The 21,410-nt window shown below is 39.6% G+C and overlaps 1 protein-coding gene across 2 annotated transcripts in view; it reads right to left on the reverse strand.

The window, feature by feature from the left end:
• Window positions 1-5,247: 5,247 nt before the first annotated feature.
• Window positions 5,248-21,410, reverse strand: part of LOC146458493 (polycystin-1-like protein 2) — a 32,714-nt gene continuing 16,551 nt past the window's right edge. For both annotated transcript variants that reach the window (XM_085090640.1, XM_085090639.1), the window contains exons 7-19: window positions 20,588-21,350; window positions 19,638-20,028; window positions 19,050-19,247; window positions 17,389-17,559; window positions 16,538-16,663; window positions 15,650-15,847; window positions 14,991-15,239; window positions 13,812-14,081; window positions 12,810-13,247; window positions 11,780-12,016; window positions 8,983-10,416; window positions 7,984-8,152; window positions 5,248-7,700 (exon numbers count right to left, since the gene is read on the reverse strand). In XM_085090640.1, the coding sequence (XP_084946766.1) occupies window positions 5,737-7,700; window positions 7,984-8,152; window positions 8,983-10,416; window positions 11,780-12,016; window positions 12,810-13,247; window positions 13,812-14,081; window positions 14,991-15,239; window positions 15,650-15,847; window positions 16,538-16,663; window positions 17,389-17,559; window positions 19,050-19,247; window positions 19,638-20,028; window positions 20,588-21,350 (6,608 nt within the window). In that variant the 3' untranslated portion in view covers window positions 5,248-5,736. The remainder of the gene's footprint in view (window positions 7,701-7,983; window positions 8,153-8,982; window positions 10,417-11,779; window positions 12,017-12,809; window positions 13,248-13,811; window positions 14,082-14,990; window positions 15,240-15,649; window positions 15,848-16,537; window positions 16,664-17,388; window positions 17,560-19,049; window positions 19,248-19,637; window positions 20,029-20,587; window positions 21,351-21,410) is intronic.

A 21,410-nucleotide genomic window follows, 5' to 3' on the forward strand; every position in this document is an offset into this window, starting at 1 on the left:
ATTCTTGGTCAGCTTCTTTTCACCAAATTTTCACCGTTTGCGACGTTGTTCTTGCTCAGAGATATCAGGATGTCTTCTCGTTGTGACGTCTTTTTTTCGGAACGTGGAGGTCCTACGTAAACCGTCCTGTGAGAGGGTTTGGTGGGGAGGGGAGGGGCAGTGAGACTCCCTAAAAAGTAATAAAAATAGGCATCCACTGGGGGTGCGTGTGTTTGCTGAAAAGGTAGAAGTGCATCAAGGAAGGATGAATACAGTCACGCTTACTGAATAACGCTGTTTGGCCGGAGAGCATCAGACGCTCGGTCGATTTGCAGAGCGCGTTGGAAACATTGCTTATTGTTTACTATTATTAAAGTAATGCTTCCGTTTCGTTAGCAGTAACCCCTCTAGTGCACAGAAACTGATATTAATTATGTTTAAGTGCGGATGACCAGGATGGAAATGGATTGCAACTTGAAAAAGTCACCAAGTTTTTCAAGGTTTTAAGAAATCACTAAAAACTGATTATAGTTCGTTCCGCTTCCTTGGAGAAGTCCCTTGTTATTTTCCTCCTGGTGCTCTTAGAACAATTTGGTCTTTTGAGAGAAAAGGGTTTTTTTTTGTTAAATATTTGTGCGTTTTTTAACAAATACTGTAAAATATCCGTGACAGCGCCCCTTCAAGCATATGTCGTCTTTGCCAGAGGGCTTCCAGCACACTTTACCAGTTATATTTACGGGGTACAGACAAGAAAATGCTCATAGCTTGCGTGAACCATTTCCTTTTAACTGAAAATTTTGCGCGATGACCTACCTTGATTTTTTGCATTAAGTCTTTTATAATAGACAAGCTCGGACTGAGGAAAGCTTATTCAGTAGAATTTTCTGTAACTGAAAAGAAATACGGTGTTTCGAAAAACAAGCGTTCTACAGGATAGAGTTTTTTATACTACCACAAAAGTTGTAGAATGTATCAAGATTTCGAAAAAAAAATAAATAAATAAAGCAGTCAAAATGGTAGATCACGCATCACCGACTTAGTTTTTCAAATAATCTGCAAAATCTCAAATTTAGGGGTTGTTTTTGTGGACCTGAAATGTTACCATGGTAACCGCTTTGACGTCACAATCAGTGTAAAAGAGTTACCCACCTACATCATTAGCACTGCGTTTTTGTGCCTTAAGACGACCACTCGAAAATGCCAGATAACTGTCATGGTAGATCCAATTGAAATCATCAGTAAAGCTCGATTTTATCATGTAGCTCTTTCTTTCCAAACGTTTCGCTTTCAATACGAGTTCTGCGCTGTTCACTCGGTATTGTAGAATTACTATGGCATATATTCAGTTCATGTTTTGTCTCTTCTAAAGATAACCCGAGGGGTGTCTGTAATTACGCATAGCTGTTTTAAAATTAAAGCCAGTTATTTAATTGTTAATAACCTTCTTTCGGAATAAGCAAATACATTTAAACTGAGGGATGTTTGCTCTCGTGACAAAGCTTTCAACCACAATTTGATATTGGCTGTTATTAGACTAGAAACGCATAGATCTACTTGGGCGAACTTGGTTAAATATGTCTCAGATATCGTCTAGTGTAAAGAGGAATGGATAAGGGGGTTAGTTTCTAACGAAACCGTGGTGCTGTGTCGGTGGAGTGCAAACAAATGTTTGGTTTATCAACAGAGTTGATAGCTAAAAGTAAATTGGCCACCGTGAGAGATTCGAGTGCTGACGTTGAACCCTACGTCAGAGCGAATCGGTTTCCTCTGACGAGGGGCTAACGTTCGAAACGCCAGCACTCGAATCTCTTTACGATGGACAAAATTAATTACCTTATCAACTCTGTTGTCCAAACATTTATTAGTGTAAAGACGGACCCAAGACGGATTATGCGTCTAGACGAACTATAAGCTTTAGTGAGTCTTAAACGACTGACTACGTTTAGAAGCACTGGTCTTTACCCGTCTAACCAAACGCACTGAACATAAATGCCCAAGTTTGTCCAAGGAGGACTATGCGTTTCTAGTTCTAGTATAAAAACGGCCAAGCGATTTGCAGGAGCAATGTTGAAATAAGCCCTATGTGATCACTATTTCAGTGTCATTTACCGATGAAATAATAAAAAAAAAAAATCCGTAAAGGAGAAATTCATTAAATTGCACCCTTTCCTAGTACACACTGACTCTTCAAACTCATCTTCTGCGGCCATGAATGTGGAATTCAAAATACGGCCTTAAAAGAAATTACGACCGTACACTACACGGTAACCATGCCGTGGGAACATCAACCCCTTGTTTACAGTCCATTTGACCTAATTAAGAAGCGAACACACTAACCTTTAAAACGCAATCATAATAGAGATCCTTTCCTTCTTCTTTGCACGGGGTTAAAACTGGTGACAAGCTTAGAACGAGATGATCGGTAACTGATCAATCTTAAATGACGGGATCAGCTCAGTTCAGCGAGACCACCTAGAGTTTTACATATTCATTCCGTAGAAATGTTAAAAATAGACGTACATGTGGGGTGCAAACTGCTGAATATCTATTACACACCCCATTGGTTTTATAGCTTCTTTTAACACGCAAGTGTGATTGAGAGAAAGTTATTGAAATAAATCATACCGTAAAATTCTAAATAAAATCCCTGGTTGGGTTTCACGGTAAAAACAGCTTGACAAGCTTTGAGAAATTTAGGCTGAAAGCTTAAATTATCCAACCGAGCAGACCATGGAATTATAAGTGGATGCTTCTGTGCAGTTTAGCAAAACGGGAGGAGCAAGGATAACACGTCCGACTTACGTAACGTTCAGTAAGACGGAAAATTAAATGCAAACGAAGAAAAGATGGATATTGGAAGGCTTCATACAAATGGCTGCATTCTAAACATTTCTAGTTAAAACTGGAGCGTCAAAATGCACCCCTTTGCCTCAAGCAATATTAAATGTCAAGAGAAAAAAAACAAGCTTAACATAAAAAAAGAAATGCTAAACTGAACATTCTGGTTAGAGAGCAACACTTTCTCATTTGCATTCCGTTTGAAACATAAAGCGGCTACCATCTTTGCTTCGAGCCATCGTTTTGCAAAGGTCTGCAAAGGATGCGGAGATAAAAAATCTGATATCAAAAAGCTGTTATTAAAAGGCCAAGACTTTGTCCTTCATCCAAATATTTTTTCTTAATTGGTAGATATTTAGCCCCGGGGGCTCAACTACGTTAATATTCTCTGGATGGTTGGGCAAATAAATATTACATGTCTGTATACTTCAATTAACTGAGTAAATACTGAATTAATACACGCATACATAATTTATAAGCAAGGCAGGTTCTGGCAGCATTAAGCTGATGTGGACCTGCTATTATTTAAATTATAACTACTAAATTATATTTACTAAACCGAAATTACAATAATAGTCTAAATACATTTGAAGTACATTATATTATGGATAAAAGCTATTAGTAAAAAGTATTTTCAATTGTCAAGATCTTTGTTAAAAAAAACAAACGAACAAAAGCAGATTGATTAAAAGATATATATTTCAATATTTCCTGAATAAGTCGAAATTTATTTTTAAAACTTATGTGTTCTTAATAGATTGCGGTAGAGTGTTCCAAGCTACCCAGTGATGACCTAAGTTCTCGTTAATTTCAAGTTAAGGCTGTCTCTCATATTTCTCATTTCTCATATTTAGATAAGGGCCTTTCTCAATAATGCCTGGAACCTTTTCTGGGCACTGGAGTACTCGTAGCTAAGCTTTGCGTCTCAGTCAAAGCGGCTTCTTTTTGTAGAAATAATACAAAGATTTCCATGAGGATGGAATCTAACAAGAATCATCTTTTTTGGTAGTTTTAAGATCAGTTTGGCAGCACTGTGATTGATTGATTGATTGATTGATTGACCCGCTTATGGGTCAGCTGCAAGTTCTTCAAAACAAGGCAGCCAAGGTCCTGCTTAATTTACCACCAAAAAGTTCATCAACCGAGGCACTAGATCGTCTGGACCTAAAGCCCCTCTTAAAGAGACGACACTTCCATCGCTGTATTATGATGCAAAAATATCTGTTGGGGGAATTTGATTTTAAATTTGACGTCAGACGCAATAGTAGTTTTCATTCTTATCTAACTCGTAGAAGTAATGAGTTACACCTTCCTTGCGTGCGTACCAATTGGGGCAAGCAAACTTTTATTCATCAAGCCTCTAAGGACTGGAACAACTTAGACAATGACATTAAAAACATCAAATCATTGTCCCTTTTTAAGGCAAAGCTTAAAAGTTTGTGAATGATGATTGTTTAGCTATTTTTAAATTCGATTGATCTTGTGAAATCGTTTTTTAGGTAATTTTATTTTTGATTTTATTTCTAATTTGCAGGGCCCCACTGAAAACCGCCAAGGCGAGTGGGCTCCCTGGATAATTTTTTTTTTCTCCCAGTAATCTATCTAATTTTGCTTCAGAACACTTCAGTCCCACATACACCAATTTCACTTGTAAGCGTCTGCATTTTCGACACTTCTAACAAGGCGTTTTTGTTCCGTTCCGCACTTACAAAGTAAACCAAAAGAAAAAGACCAAAAATAATGCAACACCAAAGTAAGACCAAAATACAATACTTCAGTGACCTATTTAGAAAGATACAGTACACTCTGTTTTATAAGAACGTCTAATTTAACGGCCGAGGCTGAACCTAAATTGAAGATTCTTATTATTTTCATGTTTTTAGCCTGAAACGTTCTTAACATGTTCTTATAGGTTACGTGGTATTGAATTTCCGAAAACCGATGTGAGAGTGACCAGGAAACCTAAAAGACTATTGTGTACTGCATTACTGATATCACGTTCCTTTGACACACGTACATTTTGTTACTACTTGCTTTCAGCTGGATGCAAAAACGGATGCAAAACTGAATGAAAATGCTCTATCTCTTAGTCCCAGCTTGGGTTCGCTCCCAGCATGTTCTTAAAATCTGGGTCAATTTTAGGCTCACTGTTCTTATAAAAATTCTTATAAAAAAGAGCGCTTCACTACCCTTGGCAAGCTCGAAATTAAGTAGACCCCAATTATAAGAGTTAATAACAACAAAAGCAGTAACAACAATAAGCTTTATTTTCTTGGCCATATAAATTGTAACAGTATTGCTTACTAAATTGTATTTTTTTACTAAATAGGTAAGGTCTGGCGGCGAGGCCTCGTTAATCACAGAGTGGCTTGATGTTAGCTTGAGGTCCATAAAACGTTCACATGGAATTGATAACTTTAATAAACGATAATAAGGTAGGTGACTTCTTGTTTTGCTATTCAGGAATGCATTTAACGTTATCTTCTTTGGAAGGTGTGAAGGGGGTAAGATAGTTATTAGGAAAGCTTTCGTAGGAAGGTTTATGCCTTTTACAGTATGCATACCTTAAGGGGGCGCTTTGGCTGAGATATTCAATCAATAACATGAAATTTTCCACAATGGCATTACCTCAGAATGGTGCTTTGGATAAAGTACAATTGGGAGTGAAAACTTGATGCGATCAAAACAAGAATCTCCTTTTGGACTCCGTTAATGAAAAAAAAAAAAAAAAAAAACAGCCAAACGCGCTGTACACTTTTATTTGCTGAAGAATAAAGACTGATATAGCAAAAACTAAAATTTTTTCTAGCTCGTAACTAGACGGAGGGATCGAGGGCAAAGTTATAGAGAAGAATTGAACTGTTACCTATGGAATTTGATTTTCACCCAAAAAATTTAACAGCTATCTATGTCTATCGCTTATACAAATGAATAGTACTTGAAAATAGTGGAACCAGAGGCTTTCCTTTTCGCTGGCCGATTGTTTTTGTCTGCTGAAGCAGAGCGGAGCTGATCCTGTAGTTGTTTCCCTCTCAAGTGCTGCGGTAATCCAAGGTAAGCGGCGCGGCTTCTAAGTAACTCTAATGTGTCATCGTCTGAATAATCCCCGGATGTGCTGCTTCTAGATCTCGTGTCGTCTGCGCATGTTAAGGAAGAAGCTGTAACTACAGAAGACATTTCGATATCGTCCATCATAGCTTCGTAGCTTGTTGATTCTGTGTCTTCGCTGTAAAACGTACGCAAGAGCCGGATTAAAGACAAAAGCTCTATGTCTTCTCTCACATCGTCTCTAGATACTTTACTTGTCAATAAATACAGTCTCTTTAAAGCATTTTCTTGATGCAAGCCATCTAAAGCCATGATGCCTGAAACTACTATCTTCAGCTGTGGTCTTCTTCTTTTGGCCGTTGATTGTTCAACAGCATGCTTGGCCTCTTTAATCTTGACACTCTGTAAGTTATTCTCGTTCCTTGCATTTTTCCGCAACATTCTCGAATTTCTCAGCTGGATTTTCCTGACCCTACGACGAAGGTGATGAGATTGAAACGCTATCGTTGAAAACGACATACTTGGTCCAGGATCATTTTCAACATTATCGTTAATTGAATCAAGAGTACTTTTCCCCTCCGATTCATCACCATCATTTGTACTCTCGTGCTGACGTTTTCTGAACCCCAAAAGTTCGCTCAGCCTCTCGAGAATAAAATCCGCCATTTCAAATTCTTTTGACTGCTTGTCTGTGTTATCTTTGACTTCTTCGTATGAATCATTCAATATCGCGACAAAGAAGTTGACGAAAATGAACGCGTTCAGTAAAAGAAAGGAAAATCCAAACAGCGGGCCAAGGATGCGGTTTACTCGCAACAGGTCACTTATTCCCATCTTGCCGCCAAGACACATGAGAAACAAGGAGAACAAGGCGTTTTGGAACGAAGAATAACGTTGCATATCATTGCCCAGTGCGAGCATTCCAAGTGGAGCATATGCGAGGAAAATGATAATAAAGATGACGGAGTAGGAGAGTAGTAAGCTTCTGGATTCGCGGAAAGATGACATAAGAATGCTGATGTGAGGATTAAAGCGAATCATGCGTAAAAGCTTTACAGTTACAATGAAAATGGCGACCGCTAACACGCCATTTTCCGCGTCATTCCAATAGACTGCATCTCCAAAACTAACTGGAACGTAAGGGTTTTCTTTCACCTTTAAAGCACTTTTGAGAACGAGCTTTGACTTGATGACAAAGAAAATCACGACTAAAAAAGAGAAAATAATCTGTAGGATTTCGACCCAATTCCACAGATTTCGAAAATAGCCGCACCTCATTTTGTAGATTTTATACATCTCTCGAAGAACAAACAAGATCACTATGATGATAAACAGAAGCTGGCATATCAGGTAAAACTGGTAAAAGCCGGTTTCTGTGCTCGTCAGCGGGAATGTATCGATTTTTGCAAAAGCATTGCCGTAGCCAGTCGGGAGTATTTCGTTCATGAAGGTTGAAATGCTGAGATAACCTGTATTTGCATTATAAATGACGAATTCGAGCAACACGGCTCGAGTTTGACGGTCGATCCATCCGTATTTATGCAAGTTAGAAATCACTGGAGTCGCAGTAGCGATGCTGTATCCTAAATCAGCGACATAACCCCCTCCATCATAAACATCTAGGAATCCCCAGCTTGGTGAATTCTGGAGTTCCTCCTGTGACACATAATTCCACGGAGCCGGGCAGAGGTCTGTAAAGTTTGCCCAATCTATAGAGCCACTGAAAGGCCTCCAGCCAGGCAAATTAAAGGGGCTTTTGTCCTCTTTGTCGAAACTGTAGAAGTCGTTGCAATGTTGTATCATATCTCCAACCTCCTGAGGAACGGCACAAGAATCTGAAAAGGAACGTGCGAGTAAGTGCAAGTCAATTGTATGATCAGTTTGTTTACGCACGCCGGGATATGCGTCATTTATTAAATGAATGGCGTACTTGTTTTAGGCAATTACTGTTTAATTCCTCAGTAATATGGGATGGACTTACTTGGGGACAACCCTAGGAATGGGGTTGAAACTCGAGCGTTTAGAATTCTAAATTCCTATGATTTTGAGTGTCTTGTCAGTTCTATAAGTGAAGAGTTTTAAAACATTACTTAAAGTCCATGAAACTGTTAAAATTACCTTTCTGTATCCGTAACTGTCTCAGGCGCGGCATTCCAAGGAGAATAGACTTCTTGTTGTTGATATATTCTTGTTTTTTGGCTTTCTCGCCATTGTACCACTCGTTGGCGTATACTCCGCCTACAAACTGCCCTCCAAGCCACTTCCAGTAATACCTTGGGTCTTTGGCCTAGACAGGAGTCACAATTAGTTATATAATTTTTAGCTAGTTCCCAGGCGTCTTCTTCACCTCTTGGGCGAGCACTAAGTGCACCTAAGGGCCTGGGCTGTGAGACAGTTGAGTTTCAGTTAGTGATGTCATAAAATGGGGGAACGTATGGCAAATGTTTCGAGACTATTGTAGGCTAGTAGCAAGTATCTTTCTCGAAATGCAATATTAGCAACAAAAACAATATTAACAATATTAGCAACAAAAAAATCATCTAAAAAAATATTCGAATTTTGTGGCACGTTGCGAGACCCAGAGCTCTAACCTGTCAACACACAGCTTAAGGGCCTGAGTGGCGCCTGTGACCGGAAGTTAACCAGGTTTCTGTAGCATAACTGAAAGTAGCAAGGGCTATTGATTCCACCATGGATGGGACTCTAATCTTTCAAAAGTTTCTTGTTTGAGAAAAAGCAGACACTTGGTGAGGCCGCTCGAGCTGTCGTCCTTCTGTTCTTCCCACCGAAAATGTCCGACTGCGATCGAAGATGCAGCCATTCGACGACTACAGCGTCTCCATGAAGAGCTCATACCCCAATCCAGAAGAAAACTTCTGATTTTTCATACCCCTTTCAACCAAAACCAAAATAATCCTTTTTCTTTTGCAAACTAATGAAAAGGGCTCAATCCTTAGGGACTACAACTTTTATTGAGCGGTGGCTTATTCGTCCTGGCTGTTGGGCCCTGGGTTTTTTTAAGTACAAAAATCGAGAAACTCTGCGAGGAGAGACCAATTTCCGCCTTGTCCTGGGGCAGCATTTGTACATAATTGGTTTCATTCTAAAGATACTTACCAGTGAAAAGTTACTGAAGGTGTTTTTAAGGTTCTTTGTGATTAGATATCCATGATAACTTCTATTGCCGTAACACACGATTGTCAGTAAGGATAAGAACAGCAGATAACCAAACAATTCTCTACCAAACGAAAACATTTTTGCCTCTTTTACTTGGTACTCCCTGGCAAGCTTAAGCTCATCGTCGTTAGGAACATCGATCTTGACACTCTGCGAACTGTCAACCTGTACAGTGTCAACGGATAATTGATGATCTGATATTGGAGGACTTTCTACTTTAGACTCCTGTTTATCAGCAAAGAGACATGCAGTTATAACCATGATCAAAACTATTTTGATGGGTTGTAAAACAAATAAGTCTTCCGTTAAAGATACGAGCATGGAAGATAGCCATTGATTGGAGATATCCTTTCCCCACTGCAAGCTAAAGAAGAAGGTAAACGTCGAAGATAAAGCTACAGTGACAAAGCTCAGAAACCAAGCGATGTATATAAAATAGTACGGCAACGTTAAGTCCTTTCTACCAATGGCGCGCACACGCTCTAACATCCTCGTCCAAAACGTTGTCTTTTCGTTAGATGTAGCGTCTGCTTGTGTTTTCTCGCCTGTGTTGCTCAAAACTGAATACTTCCGCTTTCGCGTAGATACTCGCATACTTTTCGTTTTGAATGCCTGCACTTTGTTTAGATACTTTTCTGCGCTGTTTTTGAAAAATGCCATGATCAGTAAGTTTATTGGAGTTACTATCAAAGCGCTCTCTAATCCAACTATGATCTGTCGCCAACTAAACTTCAACGGACCAATCTGTATTGTGGGGTCGGCTACCTTGTCAGTCCGATAAAACATTGCGTTAGCCAACATGGCGGACATCAGAAGGCACAAGCAACACGTGGCTCTTTGAACGCGCGTGAATTTACTCTTTGGAGGCTTGGTAACTACAGATAACCACAAGTGTCCTTCGGTAAAACTCTTAGAACCTCGCGAATTTAACGAATACTTGAAAGTTTTCTTTTCTGATGGAGAAATCGGAGTTAGAACTCTTTTGATTAATCCGTCACCCTTTTCCAAAGCAAACCAACTGTTACCAAGGAAGGTCCACTGTTTTCCTGTTTGAAGATTTTTGATAATCAAATGGTTGAGAAACCAAGAAGGATGCTTTCCAGAGTTATCGTGCCACACATGGATGTATTGAACTTCGCCTAGAGAGGCTGGCAAGTGAATCACGAACACGTCTTCGTTGCCACGCGCCAAAACTGTTCTTGACTTGAACATGTTGTTGCTTATTATTATGGGATGGCTTACTGCCTCGCTTCCATGAATGACAACGGCAACATTGGCATCCGTCCCAGAATCCTTCCATACGCCAGTTGCAATAGTCAGCTCGTACTGAAAGTTGTCTTCGAGAGATGAGTTTAAATGCAAAGCTGGGCCAGTCTGAAGAAACGAAATACATAGGAAGATTAAGTCTTTCCGTTCATTAAGAATTCGAATGAAAAGGGAGAGCTCGAGTAAACAATACAAAGTTTGCGCTGTTACTTCGTCTGCATGCGAAAAGTCCTCAAAGTAGGTTTATTGCCTCTAAATGGTTCAACATTTTTGTTAATTTGTTTCATCCAACAAGAAGCACTATCATTAGTTAAAGTACCACCACTAAATTTACTCCGAGACTGATTGGTTCATATTGATCACGTGATGTGATAGTCAGTGTTCGTCATTGGTGAAACACTATCAGCGTATCCAACCGGCGAAAATGCTCAGATGTATAGTACTCGTCCGCGAAAAAAAACCCATTTATTCTTCTTATTCATCAACTGAAAATGTTGCTTTCGTTGTATATGTTCTTGTACGCTGTTTATTGATCTTTTCCATTTTAATGTTCGCCTTACAAGTCAAATAGATGGGCTGTAAATTAGAAATGCCAGCCCCAGTGACTTTTGTCCGGAAGAAAATTTAGTGGTGAACAATAAAAACAATAGAGTGCTTGAAAGGAAATGTTATGTAATATTTTAAGCCTGGTGAACAAATGAGAATGATGTGTTATTCAGTAGTGACGCAGGCAACCTCGGAAAACGAAATTCCGAGTGCTCCTGTCAGGAGTCGCATTTCCTTTCATTGCGAATATGCCCTCCATTGACATTCCAATCCTAGCAGTATGCAGGATGTTTGTCCCATGAACCTAGTTTAATGGCCTTAGCTCCCACGAGTCTCCTGTAGCTCAGTGGTAGAGTATCCGAACTGGTAATCGGAAGGTCTTAGATTCGACTCCTGATAGGAGCACTCGGAATTTCTTTTTCCGAGTTTGCCTGTGTCACTTTCTAGAATAATACATCATTCTCAATAGAGTGTTTTTTCACGAGATTGTCTGGTAGTTATAATTACCCTTGGAAATTCTGATGTTCATCAAATTTGCGCGGGGCAACTATCAGCCGATAGTCCCGAGACAGAAACACTCTATGGTTTAACTGGCACTGTGCTCAATTTTGTGAGTTTTCACAGAGGCCAGGATCTTAAAAGAATGCGTCACTTCCGACTTACCGCACCTTGAAATTTGTATCGATATAAAAGTAGCGAGCGTAAATAAATTAATCCTGTCATCCGAAGTTCAATTATATGAATTTCATATATTTGACTTTTATTTTTTGACCTCGCCAGGTATATTTGGGCATATTACGAATTCACAAGGTGACTGCTAAATTATGGCGGGAACTACGCATACGTGGCACTTCCCACCATTTTGAACCCGCGCACTGGTGATATTGAATAACTGCCAATGATAACAAAGGGAATCAATTTTTACCTTAGCTTTATCTCTTTTATCAGCTCTTCTTGCAAATACCACCACAAGTAAATACAACAACAGCACAGTAATTATAGCACTGAGGACACCAATATTTCCAGTCTCGTGAAGCCGTGTCAGCTCATTGAAGACGACGTCAAAATCAAGCGTGTTTGGCATCACCAGGACTCCTCCGCCAAATGAGGTCAGGTGGTTACACAGGCAGTGCAGCGTAGTAGGAGTGGATCTCGCTCCGACCTGTAAAGGCAAGTAGCTGTTAAATGAACTATGTTTCTCTCAGGAGTATTTAGTTATAAACATTATTAACTGAACTGGAAGTAACATCTACCACTATTCGGTTGTTAAGTATATTCCAAACCAGTGCATGCATCGGGCCTAATTTTAGCAGGGCTCTTATTATTTGATCTTATTTAGTTGCTCGCTACTCTGAAAAATGAACAAAAGTGTGCGCGCAAAATCCTGAGCAATGCCGGGAGGGTAATAGTCAATATTGTCCGCAGTTTGATCAGCATAGCAGAAAGCGCTGAAAGCACTATTCACTGGTTTGACAAACACCAGACTGGAATAGTCTGCTTGATAGAATCTGAAAACGTGGATGGGGGCGCTGAATGGTCTGAATGGAGTGCAGGTGGCGTGGCAGGATGATGGGAAACGGGAAGAAAGTTGATGAGAGAAAACTCAGTAATTAGTGCTAAGAACTGGTCATTGGCTATGTGGTATCCGTTATCTTTCCACCAAGTGCCTTGGTTGCGCTTTGTGCTCGCGTCCTTCTCCCTTCCCCTGTGATCACTGATCAAAACCCACGTTACCTTTTCAGTTTTGTGATGTCAGAAAAACAAAGAATCCCCAAAAAAGGCGAGAACCAAAGGCATTAACGAGCTCATGCATTTGCACTGAATATGAAATTCGAGCGATAGAACTCAGGTCAGAAAGTGCGAGATAAGCGCTTATCAGAGGTAAAGATTTCGTTAATGATTTGCTCGTGTGCATAGTGCGAAAACCTCAGGTCTTCTTTCTATATTTAGCTCACCTTACAGCCTCTTGATAACCACCGCTCTTCTTTACTGTCCCAAAACAAACATTCTTCCTCAATTATACTCATGGAATAATTCACGTCTGTTTTAGGGTCATAAACGGGTTTCACGGTAATATTCTCCGGTCTTGGAGGATCCTTGATCTCCACACATGACCGTTTTTGCCGACCCTTTCTTGAACAAGCCCGCCTCTTGCGTCTTTTGGTACGTTGGGCTTCTTTATCATAAAGGATACCAATATAGTAAGGCCCTGGTTTTCTTAACACCTCATGAACTAGGAGGAAGTCGTATGCTTGCTCGTCACAATTTCCCCGAGAACTCAAGGAACACGATTTATCCGGGATTTTTGTCTTTGTGTCATATTCTGTGACAGTTGGCCGCTGTCCATGACGCACATATAGATTGAACTGCACCGCGGTCTCTGCTGGCTTGATCTGCAATAAACGGAGGCTGTCAAAATGCATTTGTAGTTTGTATGGTACTCTTACTTATTCGCAATTATTATTTTTTTGAATCTCAGTCTCAGTAAAATAGAAACCGATCGTGAGCGTTACCCATTAAGTACAAAACAGCGAAGCGAATCAATCTAAACAACTGATATGAATTCGCAGTCATCCCCAGCCTGACTGCAATGACAAACACAGATAAAGTCATTTGTACCGAAATCACACTTGTCTTAGGTTTTGGTCTACTGCCACATTTTTCTACACAGAAGCATGCCTGTTTCAAGTGTAAAAACAGAAGTCTGAGAAAGACATACGAAATGCCAAAATTGCGACCTTTTTGCAAACAGAATTCGTAACTTGTGTTATAAACATTTATTTTATCGGCCCTTTTTAGGCTTCAATTTTGTCGAAATGTTTCTTAGTTCTCAGTATGATTGTATGAGAAAATACATTAGTTTTGTTTTTTGGTTCAATTCGCCACCACTACGTAGACCTTTTAACCATGTCTTTTATTATTGCTGGAATTTGTAGTCGTAAAACCACGATACTCACCCTTAGTCTCACAGCGCTTCCTTCAGCTTGTGGTAAGTCAATCTTATGGTACTGCATCTTTCCTTTACTGCTGGGCTTCACAAAGTACGAGTCTGAAGACGCTGGCTTTGGCGTAGGGTTTCGTGGAATCTTCAATTCCACATTTTCTGTGCTGTCTTTCACTGTCAAAGTTTCTCCATTGTGATCTTTGAGGACCAAGCTCAGGACATGAGATTTAACTAAAGTTGAACTGTTGTCCCAAGTGAACGGGTTGAAATTGCTCACCGTCATCTGAAGGGAAAATGAGCAACTGTTATGCGGTATATCAGGTCACATTATTGCGTGTTCACAATAGGTCATGTAGCTACTGCGCCAGTTGCACTCACAAAGGCGCTAGCACCCTGTGAATTCAGTGGCCTCTTTTATTGCTCCCGCCTACTGAAGCGATAAAATTCGAAAGGCGGCCATTTCCGAAAATAAAGGTGTCATCAAATCTAGAATAGTAAATACTGATTTATTTCTTGTATTGTCCTTAAAGGGCCCTAGTCAGCCACACCTTTGTTTTTGTTTATATGTGAGAGTTTGGCTATTATATCTTATTCGGAGCTTGTCGAAATGAACGAAATCACTGTGAAACTACAAAAGACAATGAAACATACTTTCAGGAACACAACTTACAGTTAAGCAATAAGATTTCGCCTCACCATGCAATATCAATAATTTCGATGGCATCGAAAATGGCGGAGGCTGACTAGGGTCCTTGAATGTAACCTGATAAACAGCCCTTATAAAAACTAGAATGGAATGATTAAAAGTCCAAATGCCTAGGCTATCATTATACACAAAATCGCCTGAACGTAAATTTCTCCGAGTTAATCCACTAACAGGTTCGAGCAGTGGAAACTGTTATAATCCTACACCAATCACTCAACATGAGGCAAGTGTCGAGCTTCTAAATCGTGGCCCACGGAATAACATTACACCAATAATAAAGGAATTACAGATCTCAGGAAATGTAAATTTTAGCCAATTTGACACGATAAAAACAAAACAACAATCAAACAGTAGCTTTCAAGAACGCTCTGCGGTGGTACATCAAAAAACCAAACTTCTGATTGGACACACAGACCATGACGGCCTGTTATCCTGTGATGATCTTTAATGATTAACCGTGAAATATTGACAATACACGGAGCTTACCACAGAATCAACGAACTGGGCATCCTTGGCTTTTTCATCAGTGATGGCGTTAAATGGAAGTTTGAATCCCTCGTCGTTTTCTTCGAAGTCCGTTTTATTCTCCAGAGAGTTTGGACTGAGTCTGTTAAGCACCATATCCAGGGACTTTGTTTGGAGTCGGTGAGGTTCCTGATCGACTACCATTCTCGACAGCAGTGTTGTTCCGACATCATTAATTAGTCTCTCGGTGTCTTTAGAGGTTTTCTCGCTCTGTAACATAAACAAGCAGAAAGATATTTGAAAGTGTGGGGCTCGGTGTGTAGAAAACAGTTCGGATTCAAAAAAAAAAAAAAAAAAGCCGGAAAATGCCCGAAAAATCGAGCACGACTATCAACTACATGACTTTCTGTGTATTGAAAATCATTATTCTAATTTCTAGACTGACATTTTCCACCCCATGTCTAGTGCACCTCGTCCCTAGGTCTTGCCTTTTTTGACTCTATGACCTTCCGTACATCGCAAATACAAGATGCGGAATCGAGATGGCCGTCATTTCGAAATCATGACGCAATATTTACGTCCCACAATTCGACACAAATTAATTTACAGAGATTATTAAGAAGACGAGTGGTATCTACTCTGAGTGATGCATCTTATGCTATACTACATGGCATAGTTACCTCCGAACGAACGGCCGCTGACTCCTCTGTATTTCTAATCACACTCGCTTTCTGCGCAGCAGAGTTGAGAAGATTGCCAAGACTCAGCACCAGGTTTTCTCCTCCTTGTTCAACCAAGTCTGATTCCGAAGCGTAATCTTCTTTCGTCTTGTTTCGTAACAGTGACGTCAAAGATGTGAGAGTTTGCAGAGCAAGATTCTGATATGAAATGCAAAAAATGAGCAAAAATGCGTCCGCAACCTGTTTTAGTATATACCAAACTAGCGAACAGCCAGCCCCAGTTAGTTACTTTATTTTTCTGATAATTAGGCGAAAAACCTTGCACGCGAAATCTAGGGAAATGCAAGGAAGTAAATAGCAAATATTATTAAAATTGGATCAATGGATATTACAATTCTGGAGTTTGATTGGCTTAGCGGCCTTGGTATATCAGCCATTTCACCATGCCAGAGAAATAGGAGCCATTAAATCATCTTCTGGTCGTTTATTGCAAAATGAGGTCGGCAAGATCTAGAATTATTTTAATGATACAGTTATTCCACTCGCGCTTGTTGGATATGGGATAAATCTAGGCATTTCATATCAAACGCTCCCTTGTGGAACAATTATTAGCTATCCGGTTTAAGTAATCGAAAATCGTGCATCATACGTCGTGGGCTTCATTCATGGTCAACCGAACCACGGTTTGGGTTTATTCCCGGGAAAATTGTGTTTCCTTATCTGTTTGATGCCGAAACGCGTCGTATTGGCCAAAAATGAAAAACGCTCGCAATGGCTAGCGGGTTTGAACGTGGGCTTTACAAAATAGCCACCATTTGACAGAGATTCAATGTGTCCAAAGCAAATCTCACTCACGTCAACACGTGTACAGAACGTGATTATTCATACCTGTGTGTCGAAGGTCACTTGACTAGGTTCCAGGGTAGCTCGTGCAATTACTGATGTTACTTGTGTCAATGACTGCAAATTGCCTGCTTTTACAGCGGACACCTCTTTAACGATGGAAGATTTAATCTGTAAAAGAAGAGAAAAATTGATGTATAGGGTTACAGTAATTTTAATTATCGTCATCAGATTTAAAGACACGAGCCAGTCCAAATGGTGGTATAAGTTGATGTAAATAGCTTGTATGTAGGTCGTGATTTCACGGTTCTCGGTGCTATAGGATGGGAAATAATACTACAGCTGAGTTTGGCAAATTTATTCATGAATTGCCCTTATAACCTTGCGGCCTTGTCGCATAGGCTTTCAAACAACGTTAATTGAAATACCTATATGGATTTTTAGAATCTTGGTAAAGAGTGTTGGTCATTTTAACGCGAAAACTTAAGTTATGTAACAACTAGTTGAAACAGCTGCGCTTTTAAAATGGTATTTAGGATGTCATTTTTGAGTTAGAATCCTTGACTAGGAAATTAAGATAGGTATATTATATACAATCGTAAAGATGGGAATTTTAAAGAACGCTGAATTATAGGCGTCAAGTTTTCTCTGGCACTTTCTCAAGACTGTTAACCTTCTCTCGATGCCGTTTCCGAGGTCTCAGTAAACAGCTTTAAACGATTTCTTACATGTTTCACTTGAATTAAGATTATAACCCAATTCTGTTGGGGGTTGTTTTTGGTCCTCTCTGAGTAAGTGTGTCACAAGAGGTGGGAATTACGTCATGATTGAACAATTGCCTAATACCCTGCCGGCAGACACCCACCCCCTCCTCCGTTATATCACATGCCACCTACCTCGATCTTTTCCTTGGTTGCAGTTGTATCTGACTGTTCAACAGTTTGTAGCACAGCGTTTGCAAGCTGTGTAGCAACCTTAACGTTTCCTGATTGGACAAGCTGATTGAATTCACTGCTGTTGCCCACAACCAATTTGCTGAGATCATCATTAGACGGCGCAGGCTGAACCTGAGTGTATAAATACGATGAAGCTACATTACACTGTCAGATTTGATAACTATTGAAGAAAGTCTACTTACAACGGATGCAACAACATATCACCTGTTTCTGCTGTAGAATTTGTAAATAACTTAATTTAATTTAATTTGATTTATTTTGTAATTTATTTTGTAATTGTACTTATTGTAATTTAACAGGGAAGAGCCACCCAGTGGATCTGTTAATAAACCATTATTATTATTATTATTATTATTATTATTATTATTATTATTATTATTATTATTATTATTAAATTCAACTTGATATGTGCATTTTTTTTCAGTCAGTGACGCAGGCATACTGATACGTAGATCAGTTGTAAAAGAAATTTAAGAAGACAAAAGGAGAAAGCTGTTGTGCGATGGAACAGGATGATAGCAAAGATTAAACTTGGTAGGTAGCAGTGTCGTATTAAACAAAGTATATTTGCATGCACCCAGACAATTTTACATTAACTGATCACTGTTCACCGGTACGAAGTTAACGTTTTGAGAAAGAAACCTCGAAGAAGGTAAAAAGGGACAATTGCATGCATAAGCATTTTTCTTGTCTGATCCATCGTTGTGTCCTTAGTGCTAGCAGTACAACATTCAATGTACCCTTCATATTCACATTGCTGCAATTAACACCATGCATAGTCACTCGCGACTTGCTCCAGTCTGGCCTCGTAGCTCAGTCGGTAGAGCAACGGTGGGAATAAGATAAGAAAAGTTCTTTTTACAGGTGGCCTATGTCACATAATGTGGTTTTCAATAGGGCACTGCATAGAAAAATAAAAAAATAAAAATAATAAAAATGACGAAATATTAAAAATGGATAAACTAAGAAATGTCACACTAAGAAAAAACTTATTGAGATTTAAAATTTTTAAGTATTGAAATTTTAAAAGCATCAAAAGGTAAACATCTCATGTCTTCTGGAAGGGAATTCCAGTCGACTGTCAATGCACTATTAAAGGATCTGAGTAGTCCCCATTTCGTATTTGATCTAATAGATCTAATAGTTTCCTTGGAGCGGGTGTTATGGCTGTGATAGTCTAAGCCTCGAGTAATCATACTGTTTCTTTCACTGTCTGGACCTCCGGATAAGATCGTCAAGGTCGAAGATTTTTTCTTTACCTCATGTGGTCTCCTCTTCATTTTGGTTCCTCACCTGCCATTAATTTCTAAACATCATCACGTAATATGGAGGCCAACTAAAAAATCCGTATTTTCTGATTAACTAAAAAATCGGATGGTCAACTTGGCCTCCATCCTCAATCGCTACCTCAAAATTATTCAAAATGAATTAAACAAAATTTTACTATACAAGAATGTAATTATAACAATCTTTCTATTAACCATAAGGAAAATAAAGGTTGTTGTTGTTGGTTCACTTAGCATTACAACGTACACTGCAGTGTTAAATATCTCAGTGATGCATAATTTTTACTCTAAGCTACCTTAACGTTTTTACCTTACCTTTACTTTGAGGGGGATTGTCGTTGCTGCAGACAAACTATCCGTGACTGTTATCTCGAAGTCAATGTCATAGTTATTGTCTTTACGGCCCGAAGGAAGCACTGTAGTCACGCGATCTTCAGACCCGTAGGATACTACAGTGTACAAACCATTGTCCGTTTTGTAGTGAAATCGATATGTCAGCGGTATGTCGGTATCCTGAAGAAAGAAATGACCAATGATGATTTCTATGTACCAAATAAATCGAGTTTGTTTCGTGAGAGATTACGGCTGACAAACTTGTCCTCGGATTCTAGATGGCATGAAGTTAGAATCGCATGAATGTTAGAAATGAAGTTAGAAATGTTAGTCAGACTCAGACGATACTTCCTAAGCCGTGCCCACATTAAATACAGCGCTCACATCATTGCGCCATAGATGTTCTCTTATAACTTAAAGCAAAAAGCCAACCGTTAGAAAAAAAAAGAGGGGTTGGGTGGGGCATAGTTTCCAAGCAGTTCTAGATTTGGTGACACACAGTACTCCTCTACTTGTGGCGGAACTTATAGGAAGGTCTGGATTTGCCATTTGAAAGGTAATCTTCCTCACCTGCCAACCAGTGCATCTAAACTCAAACTTAGTATTCAGTGCCTTTCCATTTCCAGATGACACAGTGCACAGTCCAGAGTGGGGTGGGGCGTTCATTCTGAATTGATAAGCTGCATTTCCCGCGGGTCCGATTCCTGGTGTCGCGGTGACTTTTAATCGATAAGTAAAACTTCCATTGAGTTGATTCGCTTTGATGATTATACCAGGAAGGTTTAGCTCAGTGTCGGTCATGTCACGTGTTAGGCCTTCTTTGATTTCAGCACCGTGACTTGGATGAAGTGAGACGAGCTGCCATTGATATTTGGCTGCGTCACACGCATGCCCAGTGCACTTGGTTGTCAAGCTGATTCGTGTTGATACACTCGCGGTCTTTTCACAGTTGATGAGACAACTTAGTAAAGAAAAAAAACAAAACAAATACCAATCAGACTTCGTCGCTTGTTCTTCAGTTCTGTGCGTTCTGAAATACACGGTATGATGGTTTTCAACGGCAACGCCAACTAAATCACATTTTCGCAATCTTAGCAAACGCGGTGAACGTATCGAGTTTTTTCTGGTTAGACCTTGCAACCAGTTCAGTGCTTAAGACTTACCACTAAAATAAGGTTGTTAAATTATTAAAGGCCTGATAAACCGCAGTAATTGATATAAAAATTTGAAATTGATAAGTTCCTTTTATCATGTTTTGAGTCTTGGTGAAAGATCACCATCAATCCTTACTGGTGCGTTCGTTTAAGTTCATGCAAATAAATCTACTTATTATTGTTGTTAATTGTGTTGGTTTGCAACAAATTGGTGAGGAAAATATGATTGTTGTGATTGGTTGTAGGGTACGAACATTTTGTATTAAAAGCATAAGTAATCGCAAATTCAATTGAATCAAAACTGTTAAATTGAATAAGACGTATTGCCATGGTGACACAAGAAAAAAACTTCATGTTTCTATCTACCTAATGGCTACTTGCGGTGGATCTCCACTGACAATTTCAATTTCTTGCAAGAATTCGTCTTCTCGGTCATCTTTCTTAACAATAAGTTTGACGTCATAGAATTCACCCACGCCCATAGCACTCGTCCCCAAGTCTACTTTGGCGTCACTGGAACCCAGTTTTCCAACACCCGTGCCAAAGCAACCGCCCATTCCTGGACCCGACGAAGGGGTAATAACCGGAATCGACGCTACTGGCACATTAGGGAAACTCTCTCGTCGCTTTTTGCACAACCAAATGAACTGCATTGAAGAGAGGTCACCGGGATCCACGTCTGGATCTCTAGAAAGCGACCCATCTAGTTTGATAATACTTCCTTTTCCACGTGTAACTTTGTTGCCTCCTGAAATATCGGCTATTAGGGGAGATTTTGTGATGTTAAAGAATCCGAGAGAGCTTCCAGTCATACGAGGATTATTTGCAAACGCAGCCCTGAAGTTCACAAAATATCTTCCGTAATCAAGCTGGCGTTTTTGTAAGTTCCATTCTCTGTTTTTTGAATCCAGAAGAGTGATCGATTTGATATCGATTTTGCTTGATGGATCCACACCATATTTGTACAAATACCACTCAAATAGCAGCGTGTTCGAGGTGTTGCAGCTTGATTTTTTGACATTAGCTTGTACAATGAAATCTTTGGAGCGAAGAATGGCAAGAGTGGGTGGTGGGTCGCTCAGTCCTGGCAGATTCTGGATACCAACAGTAGGTGGTAAACAGGAAGAATCTGATAACAGGAATGAAATGAATAAAATGAATGAAATGAATGAAATGAATGAAATGAATG

The sequence above is a fragment of the Pavona decussata genome, unplaced genomic scaffold (genome assembly GCF_977016875.1).
Source record: "Pavona decussata unplaced genomic scaffold, jaPavDecu1.1 SCAFFOLD_233, whole genome shotgun sequence".
Lineage (NCBI taxonomy): Eukaryota > Metazoa > Cnidaria > Anthozoa > Scleractinia > Agariciidae > Pavona > Pavona decussata.